General features: G+C 36.4%; 1 protein-coding gene across 2 annotated transcripts in view; it reads right to left on the minus strand.

The window, feature by feature from the left end:
• Positions 1–15,629, minus strand: part of LOC106058204 (neprilysin-1-like) — a 217,447-nt gene that overhangs the window by 141,021 nt on the left and 60,797 nt on the right. Inside the window, exons 1-2 of one of the 2 annotated variants that reach the window (XM_056007388.1) lie at positions 7,132–7,376; positions 5,428–5,523 (exon numbers count right to left, since the gene is read on the minus strand). In XM_056007388.1, the coding sequence (XP_055863363.1) occupies positions 5,428–5,522 (95 nt within the window). In that variant the 5' untranslated portion in view covers position 5,523; positions 7,132–7,376. Of the gene's footprint in view, positions 1–5,427; positions 5,524–7,131; positions 7,377–15,629 lie in introns of those variants that run through there. The other variant, XM_056007389.1, reaches the window with a different exon arrangement.

Below are 15,629 nucleotides of genomic sequence, written 5' to 3' on the forward strand. Positions count from 1 at the left end.
TCGGATTAGAGTTATCCCACGCAAAAGAGGGGGGGGGGGAGAACAAGTAATATACTCTGTATTCGCCCGTCACTAAATAGCAGGGCCAGACTAAACCATGCGAAACTTGAGAGGTACTGTTGGTGGTAGAACAAGAGGAGCCAAAAGGATCAAATGGACGAGAGAAATGAATATTGACATTATCAAATCACTCTTCCGTATGCATAAGTGTGATAATAAACCTCTCCCAGGTTAAAGGCTAAAATTCTTCCAGGAATTCAACAAAATATATCCTAATCTAAGCCTTACAGAGCAGAATGTTGTAGACAGAAGGTCTGTAATAATTAAAAAATGCTATTTCACCCCTATAGAAATTGACGTGATAAGACGAGAAGTAGGTCATGAGCTTCAGATACAAGAGCTCATCTCAGATATAAATAACACACCCACTATGCCGAACAACGAAAACGTTTGTAGACCAGCCAACCAACAAGAGAATGATTCAACATCGGCAATAAGCAATGAGCTACACTCAAAATTTTGTACTCTCATGGACATCTACAAAAACACCAATCTTAACTCTAGGCCTCGTATACCTAAGCTAAATGTCAAGAAAGAGACAAACACCCTATATTAATGAGATAAATAAAGTTTTAGTCAACTATTTTGAAACACCAAGAATTTTGTCTGAGACACACCTCGCTACATACCGCGCCACTGTGGCTGTCACGGAGCTCTCTGGACAAATGACCTTCGAGCTAGGCCCAATTAATCAGGGACCAAAAAACATATGCCAGCATGGAAAAAGCGCCTTGAAGACAATATTAATCAGCTGAGGAGCCAAATGGATACAATTGGACAATATCTTGGTAACAACCAGTCCGCGAACATTCTTAACAAAATGAAGTCCATATTAAGAACAACTGGAATCAAACTGACGGACTGTGATAGTTTCCCGGTCACGCACAAATTGTAAGACAAAATTTCCATACGGATAATAAAGATTGTTATTATTATTATTTCATCCCCGGGCACTTCATCCCCGGTCACTTCATCCCTGGTCATTTCATCCCTTTCATTTCATTTCCCGGTCCTTTCATCCCCTAGTCATTTCATCCCCGGTCACTTCATCCCCTGGTCATTTCATCCCCCGGTCATTTCATTTCCCGGTCATTTCATCCCCTGGTCATTTCATCTCCGGTCACTTCATACCCGGTCATTTCATCCCCTGGTCATTTCATCCCCTGATATTTTCATCATCTGATCATTTTATCTAACAAATAGTAATTGTAAAAATCATGAAATGAGCTTTTTAAAATATATTCATTTTTGTTATTTAATTACAAAAAGTGTAACACGTTAGATAAGAATGAAATTAAAATTAAATGCCATTAAAAACTATAAAAATTTAACATGTATAAATATAGAGGTAATGTAAAATAGTGTTTTTGTGTTCATCTACACCAATAACATAGATTGGTAATCGATTGTAAGTACAGAAGACGATCCATCAATTCATATTGCGGAACAATGTTTGTTATTCTCTTTGCCAGTGTTGCATATTTCTTCCTTGGACTTTCTTCAGTATCGGCGCAAGCCTTTAAAACTGATGCCTTGTGCAACTGACTATCCTTACGTAGACCATCTAGAAATGTCCATGGTAGTACTTCCACCACACCTTGGCCTTTGATGGTAAGTTATCAGCGGCACGGTCATAGTTATTCTAATCGCACTTCTATCTCTCAAATGATTTTTACTACCTCCACCAAACCTGGGCCTTTGATCATTACGTCATGCGCAGGATAATATTATAATATTACATCCCCAACATCCAATAGAAGCGCTATAGTGAAGTACACACCCAGATATATAATATATTATTAGATTTCTCAGCAAGAATGTAAAGTGGAAGGGAAACATTATAAACGCATGAGTAACATGTCAAAAAGTGTCAAAAAGCATTTCTACATAATCATATTTATATATTAAATGAAATGAGGACTTAAAAGTCAAAGCCTTAACAGCACAATTAAACAATCAAAAAGAAAAATATTTAATTGAGGATGAAATGACCAGGGGATGAAATGACCGGGGATGAAGTGACCGTGGATGAAATGACCAATGATGAAATGAACTGTCACCCTGTGATAGCCACACAATACTCTTATTTTTGAAAGATACGCTGAGACAGAATGTTAGCTAAAAGGAGCTAGGTTAAAGCGCTACAACGAAACCACTAAAAAGAAAGAGCACAATGCTTTATTTTAATACAAAAGAAAACAGTTCTTTCGTAAACTAGCTGATTAAGATGCTGACAAAATTCAAAACATTGATAGCACTAAACACGGCGCGTTCATCGACTATTGGGCAGCGCTATGGTCTGACCCTCTATATCACAATGTACAGGCTGATTGGATCGACGAAATCCAAACTACAAACAACCTAATACCAAAAATGCCTGATGACGGATTTCACAGCTGAGGAAGTCTCAGCAGCTATATCAAAAACTCACAACTGGACTGATCCCGGCCCGGACAATATACACAACTTTTGGTTGAAAAAACTTACAGCCATACATGTTCCACTAAAATCAAATTTTAACGAGTTAACATCAGAACCGTCTTCGATGCTGATAGAACTCACTGAATGAAGAACATCTCTACTCCCCAAAAAAGGGGATCCGAATCAACCATCAAACTATCGCCCTCTCACTTGTCTGTCAGTTGTGTATAAACTATTAACCTCACTTTTAAAAAGTAAAATGTATAAATAATGCTCTGCCCATAAGCTACTAGCAGAGGAACAACAATGTTGCATTGAGGAGTCGATGGGCTGTAAATTACAGCTAACTATAATATAGATGGTATTATATAGCACCAAGCTAATAGAAGAAAAAGAAACTTACACGTGCTACGTCAACTACAAAAAAGCATTTGATTCAGTTCCGCATGATTGGCTGTTGAAAACCCTGGAAATTCATAGAATCAACCCAAGAATAAAACTACTGAAAGTCTGTATGGATAATTGGAAGATAAGTCTACACCTTAATCGTGATAAACTAGGTTCTGTGCACATAAGAAGGGGTATATACTAGGGTGACGCTCTATCTCCGCTCTGGTTCTGCCTAGCTATTAACCCATTTTCTAAATTACTTCGTGGCACTACAAACGGTTTTAGGGTTGACACTAAAAGTATAAAGTCTTTGTCTCACCTGTTATACATGGATGATTTAAAGCTATATGCAGAGAACGAGCAAAAGTTACACTCATTAAATTAAAACGGTAAAACGCTTTAGTGACGATATCTGCATGTCTTTTGGCTTGGATAAACGTGGTATCATAAGCATAAAAAAGGGCGAGGCAGCCAACACCAACATTGCATTTGAAGGCATCAAAGAACTGAACTCTGCCTCCCTTTATAAATATCTTGGAATAAACCAGAATGCCACGATAAACCATAAGAAATTAAAAGAGGACTTTCTTGGCAAATACAAGCAGAGAGTAAATAAAATTCTCAACACAAAACTGTCTGGCAGTAACCTCAGCACTGCAAAATATAGCTGGGTCGTCCCAATGCTCCTTTAAATGTTCGGTGTCATCAAACAGACACCGACCTACATGACATTGACAAACTCACGAGGAAATTATTAACCAAATTTCGATGTTTACACCCCAAGTCCTCCACCATAAGGCTATATCTGCCCCGAAAGAATGGAGGCCGTGGATTGCAGAACATCTTCAAATTGTGTAAGATGCAAGTTTTAAAAATACGATCAAAACTGCTCGCCTCCAGCAACAAATTAGTTTCCTTCCTACGGAAATACGACTCCGATGCAACCCCTCTGTACCTACATAATGCTAATGTCAATGTCGGTTTGGACGACGAAGGGCATGAGATTCGCCAATGGGAAGAAAAAACACTCCACGGAAAATTCCGGCTTCATTACATGGGGACAACATCGACAAGGCTGCTTCCTTAACATGGCTCAAAGCAGGTCATCTCTACCCTGAAACAGAGGGCTTTGTTACAGCAATACAGGACAGAGTAATCAGGACAAAAAATTACGAAAAGCATATCCTGAAACTCAATGTTGTCGACAAATGCCGAAAATGTGGAAATGTGGGTGAGTCGATTGAACACATTATGGCAGGATGTCCAGCACTATCAGAATCAGCCTATCTAGGTCGCCATAACCAAGTTGCAAAGCTAATACGATCAAAACTGCACGCCTCCAGCAATGCATTAGTTTCCTTCCTACATAAATACGACTATGATGCAACCCCTCTGAACCTAAACAATGTTGATGTTAATTTCGGTTTGGACAACGTAAGGCACGAGATTCGCCAATGGGAAGAAAAAAACACTCCACGGAAAATTCCCGGCTTTATTAAATGGGAACAACATTGACATGGCTGCTTCCTAAGCATGGCTAAAAGCAGGTCATCTCTACCCTGAAACTGAAGGCTTTGTCACAGCAATACAGGACAGAGCAATTAGGACAAAACATTACGAGAAACATATCCTAAGACTCAATATTGTTGACAAATGCCGAAAATGTGGAAATGTGGGTGAGTCAATTGAACACATAATGGCAGGATGTTCAGCCCTATCGGAATCTGCCTACCTAGGTCGCCATAACCAAGTTGCAAAGCTAATACACCAGCACTTGGCTTTGACACACAATTTGATCGGTAAGGATACTCCTTATTACAAATACTCACCACAAGATGTTCTCGAGTCTACGGATCATCTACTGTACTGGGATAGGCCTATTTTGACTGACAAAACGGTAGATTTTAATCGCCCTGATTGGCTTCTCATCGATAAAAAAGAAAAGGCCGCTACCATTATTGACATCGCCGTATCACTATCTCATAATTAAAAATAAACTGAGCTGGAAATACAAGGAAATTATGGGAAATTTTGGCTTGAAGATTAAGCGTTTATGGAAATTATCTAAAACAACAATATACCCCATTGTTATATCAACCGAGGGAATAATAACAACTGACCTCACAGATACCTTCAAGGCCATTGGCATTCCTAGGAACATTCTCGTTGCCTGTCGGAGGGCGGTACTTCTGCAGACCTGCCACATCACCAGAAAATTCCTCGGTGGAAACTGATAAAGGGACTACGATGAATTTTGTTTCCCTTTAACGAAACTCGACACTGGCTTTGCCAGAGAATGAATACTCGTTCTTTTCTAATATAATAATAATAATAATCTTTATTATCCAAGAGAAAATTTGTCTTACAATTTGTGCATCACACTAATAAAGTTTTTGTGAGTTCTGAGAATACTAGTAACACTTAAATTGCTTCTTCTTGAACTATTAAGTGTTATAAAACAGTTCGATGATTTTTAATGCTTTAATAAAAACTATCATTATGAATGTTTAATACATATCATATTTACATGCAATCTACATCTCTAGATCAATTTACCTTAAAACTTCAGGAGCTACCGCAGTACGACTGTTATTTATCGTACTGAGTGAATCATTGTCCGTAGTAAACTTGGCAACTTCAGATGTAGCCATTCTGTGACATTCAATGGAATTTAAAGTTTACGACATTTTATGTAATTCAATATATTAAATAGTGTTAGGTCAATATTACTATATTAATTACTGTTTTGTATCAAATGGTTTGTAAGTAAAACAAAACATGAGTTATTAGTAAAATAGTCTTAAATAAAAGCACAGCGAAAAACGGCTTTGTCTGCAACAGATTGTGGTAAAATATGCAGGTTTCAACTGGGTTTGCGTGGTCATGTGAAACTCTGCACTCATCAAAAACATTGTTTTTATTAGCGGCCCCCGTTAGGGGAAAGAGCCGCTATTAGGTTTGTGCAAAATGTCCGTCTGTCCGTCTGTCACCATTAAATGCGGCTTGAAAAGTTTAGGTGTAGCGGCTACTTTTGGTTTTCTAAAAGCAAACCGTTTAATTTATAAAATTAATTATGCAACCGATTTTTTCATAAAAATACACCAATTCTAAAACAATTACGTAAATGTAAGGGAGGCAATGTGACAATATGCTAACAAGAAAAATACATGTACAAAATGTACAGGAAATGTTTACAACAAATATAAATAACAGTTAAAGGAATTTTTTCTGGTCAACTAGCTGCTGAAATTAAAAGAAAACATTTCTTTTTGTTTATAAAGGCTAATAATGCACTTTGTATGTAAATATCACGCACATTTTTTAAAATGGACTTTTTATGCAGCGATTTTCGTGCAGTAGCGTAACGTCGCAACATTATATAGTGCTAAATCAATTCCTTAAACTTTTTTTTTTAAAATCAGATTTTATTTATATTTTGTCTAGTGCCCCCATCTGAATAAAAGAAGCTTATTTTTTGTGCGTTTTGTCTGTTGGTCGGTCTGTCCGTCACGATTAGATTAACAAATAACACTAAAGGCTATTGTAAATCTGATTTAACCTTTAATTTTTCATTCAGAGATATTGCAATAGTTTTAAGTATCTATAGTAGATTGTTCCGGATGTTTTGTGAAAAACAAATCAATGCTAGAAGTTAGAAGAGCAAACAAATATTCGTTTATATATTTGTTTTTTGCTTTTATTCGGTAAACAAAAAATAAATAAGATCTTATTTTTAAAAAAAGTTTAAGGAATTGATTTAGCACTATATTTATATATATATATATATATACTCAGGGTCTGCCTGATTAAAAAAGTTTTCATTCCACCCCTCTACCCCGGTCTTGAACAAAAAGAGTAATGTAATAGTAACAAAGGGGGCCCGAGAGGGCTGCTAGATCTATTGTTATATCACAGATTTTCAAAATACGTTCGGCATGAAGCATTAAATCCCCTTCACTTGCAGAAAGGAATCCCCGCTTAAAAAAAAACAAAAAAAAAAAAAACGATAATGTTGCTAAACTAAATGAAAACAATTTTGGTATTTGTAGTTTTATGAATTGTACTTTTTGGTCCAGTTCACGGCCAAACCTTAAAGAACCTCTTGAACCACAGTTCCTTGGGTGGTCACAGACGTCACTTATGCCTTGCGCCGCCCCTGTAATTAACTCTCTCTCTCTCTCTCTTTCTGTATATATATATGTAAATATTATATATATAATATGTTAGTAAAATGAAATGTTTATTCTAAATTTGACTTACTAGATTTTACTGTCATAAACAAAGTGATGAATTAGTACACCAAAAGTAGGATTTCTATAGTTACCAATCGCAAAGACAACGAAACACTAAGACACAATAAACTGTTGCAATGTGACAATTTTCCATTGTATCTATTTAACTAGAAGTATATTCCGTGTCAGACGCAAAGAAAATCAATTAAACAGATAGACCAAAACCAATGCTGGCGAAGAGTATTCAGCCTATCGTGCTTAAATCCCGAAAGAAGAATTGTGAGACAATAGCCTTATTAAAGAACAGCTTCTGAAGTCAGTATATTGTCTTTTCAAGAAACGCAGTAAATGCAAATGAAAACAAGGTTACACAAACTCAGAGGCGGCGACACCTAAGTCGCCCATGGACAAGGAATATTTAAACCATGGTCTTGTTTTAATTGTTTTAAGTAATAAAAAGTAAAAAACTCCCCCCCACACACACACACACAAACACACACAATCCGATTTCACACTTTTCGGCCCTTTTTTTTTTTTTTATCACAATGACAACTTTATATTGTAATAGTTAATTTCATAATTTCAGGGGTTGGCAACATATTTGTATTTGATATTTTGATTTTTTTTTGTTTTTTTACACATCGACACAATTCAGGCCATGTCGCGCCAGTTATCCTTCAAGGGTCATTCTCCCTTCATATCTCAAGATCTAAATCTCACACAGCCAAATCACTAAAAACAAGGTCCATTTCAGTTAAGATAGTAAAAATAGTAAATATGTGTTAATTCAATAAAAATCTGTTGTAAATATTATATATTCACAATTTCTCTGCCCCATCACTAATCATCACAAATCAGACCCCCGCAGACAACCCCAACTCCCAGACAAAGCCCAGTACTTTCGCAGGGTGCGCTCTAAAATATTTCCCCCCTAATATCCTGGTATCTGGGGCAATCAATGAGGATATGTTCTACTGTGAGACAAGAGTCACAGTACTCACAAAGTGGGGCTCCTCTCTCTTCAGCACAAAGGAGTGCGTGATGCAGGTGTGGCAATTCCTAAGTCTGGACATGGTCGTTCTTACATGCCTTGTCAGACCCTTAGATGAGGGCCGCAAACTGACATCCGCCACAATGTCTGAGTTCAACCATTTTGTATTGAGGGCCACATAAAACTGTTTTGGTATGAGGGACCGCATTTATATATAGATGTGTGTGTATCTGAATGTTCAGTTTTCAAATCTTCATTAATTTTCTGATTTTCCTGTGCCTAAGACCTCTAGCCCAGCTAAAGCTGATCCATGTTACTACTGGGTCAGTAACATGTTTGATATTCTATGTAGTTTGCAAAATCTTCTCTGATGAGTGACACAGTGGAGAGGAAAGAGTGTATGGTCTGAAAATTGCTTTTTAACTCAACAACTTTTACAAACCTAGACCATTCAAAGCAAATCCAACTCTTTTTTACACTTATTGTTTGAATAAATCCTGACCCACTGGAGGATCCGGGGGGATCGCCCCCCCCCCCACTCGGCTGACCCTTCGGGGAGGGAGGACGAATTTTAGTATAGAATTCACACAATTTGTATACGAATTTATTACTTATACTGATAATATATACTAATTATTTAAATTTCAACCTATTTTTATATTATTTCGCCCGCCCCTTCTAGTATGTTGGCCGATAAGGAGGGTTCTGGTCGTTTGGGAGAGGGTGATGGCATAAATCCCGCCTCTCCCCCCTCCATAAACTTTCGAGGGGGGGGGCGGTCCAATTTATTTGTGGAAATCATAGCTTGCTAACAGAATCAATTAAATATATATATATACCCGAGATATATATATATATGATTAAAACTTGTTATTGGTATTTTAACTGATCTTTATATTATGTCGTTCCCCTGTTAGCCGATTGGGGGGGGGGGGCGAATACCTCTACAGCCCTTCCCACCTAAACCCTCTGAGTGGGGGGGGGGGGGGCGGACATAATTTTATGGAGAAATCATAGTATGTGAACAAAATTAGTCGAATAGCTATATAATATAAACTACGTATTGATATGCGAACCCATTGTCTATTATCATAGACTCTGATCTCAAATTTTATCATTAGTAAATATAAAATGAAAAGGTTTGTATCAGGTGGGAGGGGCGATACATGCAATCGCCTTCCCCCCATCGGACAAATCTATGCTTTTTCTTTTTGTATTATAGTTCAGAAATTACAAAATTAAAAAAATCTGTCACTAATATAATTTATATATGCTATAAATTAAATTCTTATATCGAGTCGCCCCACCCCTATTCTTGAATGCCAAATGCAATCATTAGCAGAAATTATAAAAATGAGCGAGGATTGATAGTTTCACTCTATCGCCCCTCAACTTTCCAAACAGAGTTTATCTAATTTCACATGAATTTATCATAATTATTTTAAGAAATACTTTTCTTGGGAAAAGTTATAATTCAAACAAAATTTTTCAGTATAAGAGTCACGATTGAGATGAGTTCTAAACCTAGATAATCTTTTCTTAGTTGCCTTTTCCCAACCTTTAATCAATCTGATATTTTTCTAGTTAAATAAATTAGAGACTGTAACTCACAATTTATGCTTAAATTTTATTGAATATTATTTATCGAATAAATTCTTTTTTCGGCGGAGATCCTCAAAGCCTTCATCTAAATATGTGCGGTATCTTATCTTTTCAAGGAACAAATCGCTTTTATTTGCAATGTATTAAGGGCCTATAACTTCATATAAGAATATTTTTTAAAAGGTCCTTTATAATAGGATGAATAATAATTGTAGATGTCAGGAGAATGCGTTTCAGCAGTGAAGAATGCAAGAAAATGCTTTTGGCGTCGGGCTTCGCCCCGAACCCCATTGATAAATAATAAGCTGTAGATGTCAGGAGAATGCGTTTCTGCAGTGAAGAATGCAAGAAAACGTTTTTTTTTGCGTCGGGGCTTCAAACCCAACTAGGGTACCTTGCAGCGGTTCCCCAAGAGAAAGGCCTCAACATGACTGGTTTTTTTTTTTTTTTGTTTTTTTTGGTCGAAGGTTGAGAAACACTGCTTTATATATATATATGGTTTCAAAGGTTGTCATGGCCAGGGGTGTCAATAGGGTTAAGCTTCCATTGTCTATAAAATACTCCTAATGGCATGCGTCTCAAATAGCCTCTGACAACTAAGTCCAGCACCTGGCCTGCTCGTGTGGCTTAGATATTAAGCCCGGCGAAACTGCTCTTACTAACAGGTGAACTAGTGAAGGCGAATACCTGGCGCTATAAAACCGGGATGGTCGGGCAGATGGAGCTCGTCAGACTTCAAACTCCCGCTGCCTTGCGGTACTGAGGCTTCAGGAGACAACCTCGAGTAGAAATCAGGAGTGAAGCCCCTTAGGCGTTGGGAGTATCAGCTATGAAATCACATCACATCAGCAAGGTCGAGAGAGGGATCATGACGCATGGGCCACCCATGACCCCTTTATCAAAGGCCCAGGAATGACTCATTTGGGCGCATCCATTGCCTTTCGAGACAAAAGGAGCCATATATATATATATATATATATATATATATATATATATATATATATATATATATATATATATATATATATATATATATATATATATATATGTGTATATATATATATATTTATATTTATATTTATATATATATATATATATATATATATATATATATATATTTATATTTATATATATATATATATATATATATATATATATATATATATATATATATATATATATATATATATATATATATATGCTGTACGCACGTTTATGCATAGGGTTAGGGTTTACTGGGCGTTAGGGTTAGGGTTCTGGATCCGCTAGTGTGTCCTGACCCGAGGCTGTGTTTTTGAGTGATTTTACACCGAGTAATTTCTCCTTAAGATGAAACTTCGTATCCACTCCCCGGATGAATATCTATATTGTTGTTGTGCCCTGTACATCAATACTTTCGTCCAATGCCAGTGAGTACCACAAAAAATTATTTCTTGCATTGTGAAGTTGTTGCATCTAATTATCAACTATATTTTCAAAACGCCTAACTACAGTTTTTCTAGATAGAGTAATGCTAACCTTTTCTGTTAAGGACACATTATATGGCATGTGTGTAACAAGCATTCCTTAATAAATTCACCATCTGAAATCGGCTTGTTCTATTTGACAATCTTGTGGCACAACACAAATTAGCTGTTGCATTTACTTGTAATGATGATTGTTTAGGGAAAACTGTTTGCTGTTTCGTAAATTTATTAAACAACTCCTGGCTTTTTACTAAGCTCATATTAACTCAATCTGTCTGTCTGTCTGGTAAAAAGTTTGTACACGTTATTTCTCACGCTCACAATTACGGATCTAGGTGAAATTCCGCACTATTTCTTTTACCCGGCAAAACAAGAATCAACAAAATTACAAAGAGAGTTTGTTTTATCCCACAAACTCAGAGGCGGCCCGTCGGATCCCTATCGAATCCGCCTATTTAAGAAAATGGAAACAACAGGCATAGCGCCATTAAAAGATGAACATAACATAATACATAATGATAATGAAACTAAAGCAAACATCCTAAACAAATACTTTGCATCAGCATTCTCAGCCCCAGGAGACAAAGACATATTACTGAATTTGAACCAAGTAGACAACATAGAAGATATAGTAGTACAAGAAAATGGAATTCAAAAACTATTAGCCAACACCAAACCAAATAAAGCTTCTGGACCTGATGGTATTCCAGCTAGATTATTCAAAGAACTAAGCAACGAGCTAGCCCCAGTGTTCAAAATACTCTTTCAGGCTTCACTTAACCAGGGCAGAGTACCAAAGGACTGGAAAGAAGCTAATGTCACCCCCCTATTTAAAAAAGGAGAAAAATCTGACCAAGGAAACTACAGACCAGTATCACTTACCAGCATCACATGTAAAATCCTAGAACACATAATGTGTAGCAACATCATAAACCACTTAGACAAACATAATGTCCTCACACCATACCAACATGGCTTTAGGAAATATAGATCATGTGAAACACAACTAATAGGACTAATTGATGATTTTTCAAAAGGTTTAGATAATAGTGAACAAATAGATGCTATCTTACTAGATTTTTCTAAGGCTTTTGACAAAGTTCACCACCATAGTTTGCTTAAAAAATTAAAATATTTCGGCATTAATGGTCCACTGCATCAGTGGATTAAAGATTTTCTGATAGGGAGAGAACAAACTGTAATAATAAATGGATCTAAATCAACACCGATAACAGTAAACTCATGTGTACCTCAAGGAACAGTCTTGGGTCCACTACTATTTTTAATTAACATCAATGATTTACCAAATTGCATTACTTCAGGAACAAAAGTCAGATTATTTGCAGACGATTGCATAATATATAGAACAATAAAAACAACACAAAACACAGATATTTTACAAAGAGAATTAGATGAATTACAGAAATGGGAATCAAATTGGAGCATGTTATTCCACCCAGAAAAATGTCAGTTAAGAGTAACAAAAAAACTAAAACAAATTAATTCCACTTATCTTATTCATGGCAAACCAGTAACACAGACTAAAAACGCAAAATACCTAGGTGTTAAAATAAATGAAAAACTGTCATGGAATCCACATATTGATGAAACTACAAAAAAAATCAAACAAAGCATTAGGATTTATTAAAAGAAATTTCTATAAATCAAATAGGAACATAAAACTAAAATGTTATTTAACCTTGGTTAGGCCAATAATAGAATATGCATCCTCCGTTTGGGACCCCTCAACTCAAGAAAACATTAAGAAACTATAACAGACACAAAATAGAGCAGTGAGATTCATAACAAACGAATATTCACATTTGACTAGAGTAACACCTTTAGTAAAATCACTAAATTTACAAAGCCTTCAGGACAGAAGGCTCAAAAGTAAAGTAGCAATCATACATAAAACACTGAACCATAATCTTCAAATACAAAAACAAAATTTAATAAAATACTCTGAAAGACACAAAGATAAAGGAACATTCCTCGTCCCATATGCTAGGACAAATTTGTACAAATACTCCTTCTTCCATAGTGCTATTAGAGCATGGAATGGGTTGCCTGAGCTAGCCAGGAAAACCAGTGACTTGGCTGAATTTATGTCATTGGTTAATATGCATGACTAAATGCATGACGCGTAGGACGTAATCATCTTCTTTTTTGTATTCTATATTATATAAGATAAGATAAGATAAGATTTACAAGGAATATTCAAGACATGATTTTGATTTGATTGTCCAAAGTAATAATATTCCAAAGATTCATTTGGTGTTGAAGATAATATTTCATCCAAACCTACCGCTGGACGACGGTGGATGGCAGCGAGCAAGGTATGAACCCGAGACCAATGAGGAGTCCGAACGTTAGTCCAGCGCGCATACCGCACCACCAGGCAGCCATCCAACTAGATCCACTAGCAAGATTAAAATCTAATCTAGATTTTTTGACGAGATCTGATCTAGATTTTTTATAATAGATCTAAATTCGTATTCTAATTAAAGTCATTGTAGATACTGGATCTAGAATTTCTAGATCTAGTATAGAATTCTATATCCCTCCTAAGCATTGCCAGCAAGATTTTGGCTAGGGTGCTATTAAACAGATTACAACACCACCTAGAAAGTGGCCTACTTTCGGAGAGTCAATGCTGCTTCAGGCAGGGTAGAGACACGGTTGACATGATCTTTGCTGTTCGCCAGCTCTAGGGAAATGCAGAGAGCAAAATTCAAACCTCTATACTGCATTCATAGATTCGACTAAAGCTTTTGATAACGTCAGTCGTGAAGGCCTTTGGCAAATCATGTCCTAATTTGGCTGCCCGGATCAATTCATAACAATGGTGATCTAATTCTATGATGACATGCAAGCAAGAGTCCAAGACAACGGAGACTACTCCAAGCCTTTTCCCCTTCTCCTGTCTCAAATGGCGTGAAGCATAATTATAATCAAACAAAATCAAAACAAAATACATTGCACATAATCTACTTTCTACTACTTATACTCTTTTACATTTCCTATCTAGCCTTTACAAGTCTTCTATAATGTAGTAGCCGTAACATATATGCATATAAAACAATGACATCCAATTCATTACAACTATATTGTACGTCTGTGTATGGGTTTATATCACTTTCCCCATACCGCTGATTGCTTTACTATGACTTTGACCTATTCCAGTTGCATTTCTTTCTACATTACCTATTTATTCTTTTTTCTCATGATCTCTGCTACCAATGTCATCTGATTGATGGGATCCTATGTCTTTTTCTATATCGAGTAGACTTTATCCCATAATATTTCTTCCAATTCTCCATCTCTGAACACATTTTTACCCCACAAATATTCCCAATAATTAAATCTATCTCACCCTGATCTACAACACAAGCTTCCACTGTCTCCGTAAAATACGGTGTATCAATACTAGCTATAGCAGTCGGTAATTGTACAACCTTCCCACTCAACATAACAAACTTTCTAGATTCGACTGTATATTCATGGTCTTTCACTAATTTCTTATTCACTCCAATAATAGTGCTCCCTGTATCCCTAATGGTCTTAGCTGTCTTTTTCCGGAAAAAAATCCAATATTCCAGTATCAGATGACAATGATAAATCTTGCTCTATTCCACCTTTCTCCCAGTCCTTTCTTTCTTGTCTGTTTTCTTGATATAGTCCGTTGCGGCTATCATATTGTCTTTCATATGTACCACGACTATTAAGCCTATCCTGTGTCTCCCTTATTTTGTGAGAGTTATTCTGTGTATCACTTGTTCTGTTAAAAGCAACTATTTCTTCTGTATCACTGCCTCTAGATAATTTCCTCTCGGGATGTGCCACTTCATAAGCTCTTATCAGTCTTCTATGGATTTCAGTTTCCTCCCTAACAGAAATATTTTTGATTCCTCCTGACACTCGTAAATTTGTCCAGCATGAGTTATGTCTTAAGACTGTCAAATGTCTTTTCTACCTCAGCGGTTTCTATCCAGATGTCAAAATGGCTGCGCATTCTGTCCAGGAATGTCTGCGGGTCATCATCTGCTTCTATCTTGCAATTAACAAACTGTTGGCGATAGAATGCCTCTCTGTTTTCCCGAAAGTTCGAAGCAGTTGTTCTTTAACAACATTGTAGTTACCCTGGTTCATACATAGTTTTGAAGGGACCTAGCTGTAAATTATCTAGACAGTAAGAATGTCCATTGGTCTTCAGTGTATTCCAGTTTTCTCATTTCGATTTCAAACTTCTTCAGAAAAATCTCAATGTCCATTTTATCTTCGTTTATATTTTGCTAGTTTATTCCCTGTAGTGTCACTCTGTCTTTTATCACTCCCTTTTTCTGTTTTTAACTTTTTCTCCGCCGTCTTCTTTTCCAAAGCCAATCTCTTTCAATGGCCACTAATTCGTTTTTCTTTGCTCTTTCAATGGCCACTAATTCATTTTTCTTTGCTCTTTCAATGGCCACT

Source organism: Biomphalaria glabrata, chromosome 13, assembly GCF_947242115.1.
Source record: "Biomphalaria glabrata chromosome 13, xgBioGlab47.1, whole genome shotgun sequence".
Lineage (NCBI taxonomy): Eukaryota > Metazoa > Mollusca > Gastropoda > Planorbidae > Biomphalaria > Biomphalaria glabrata.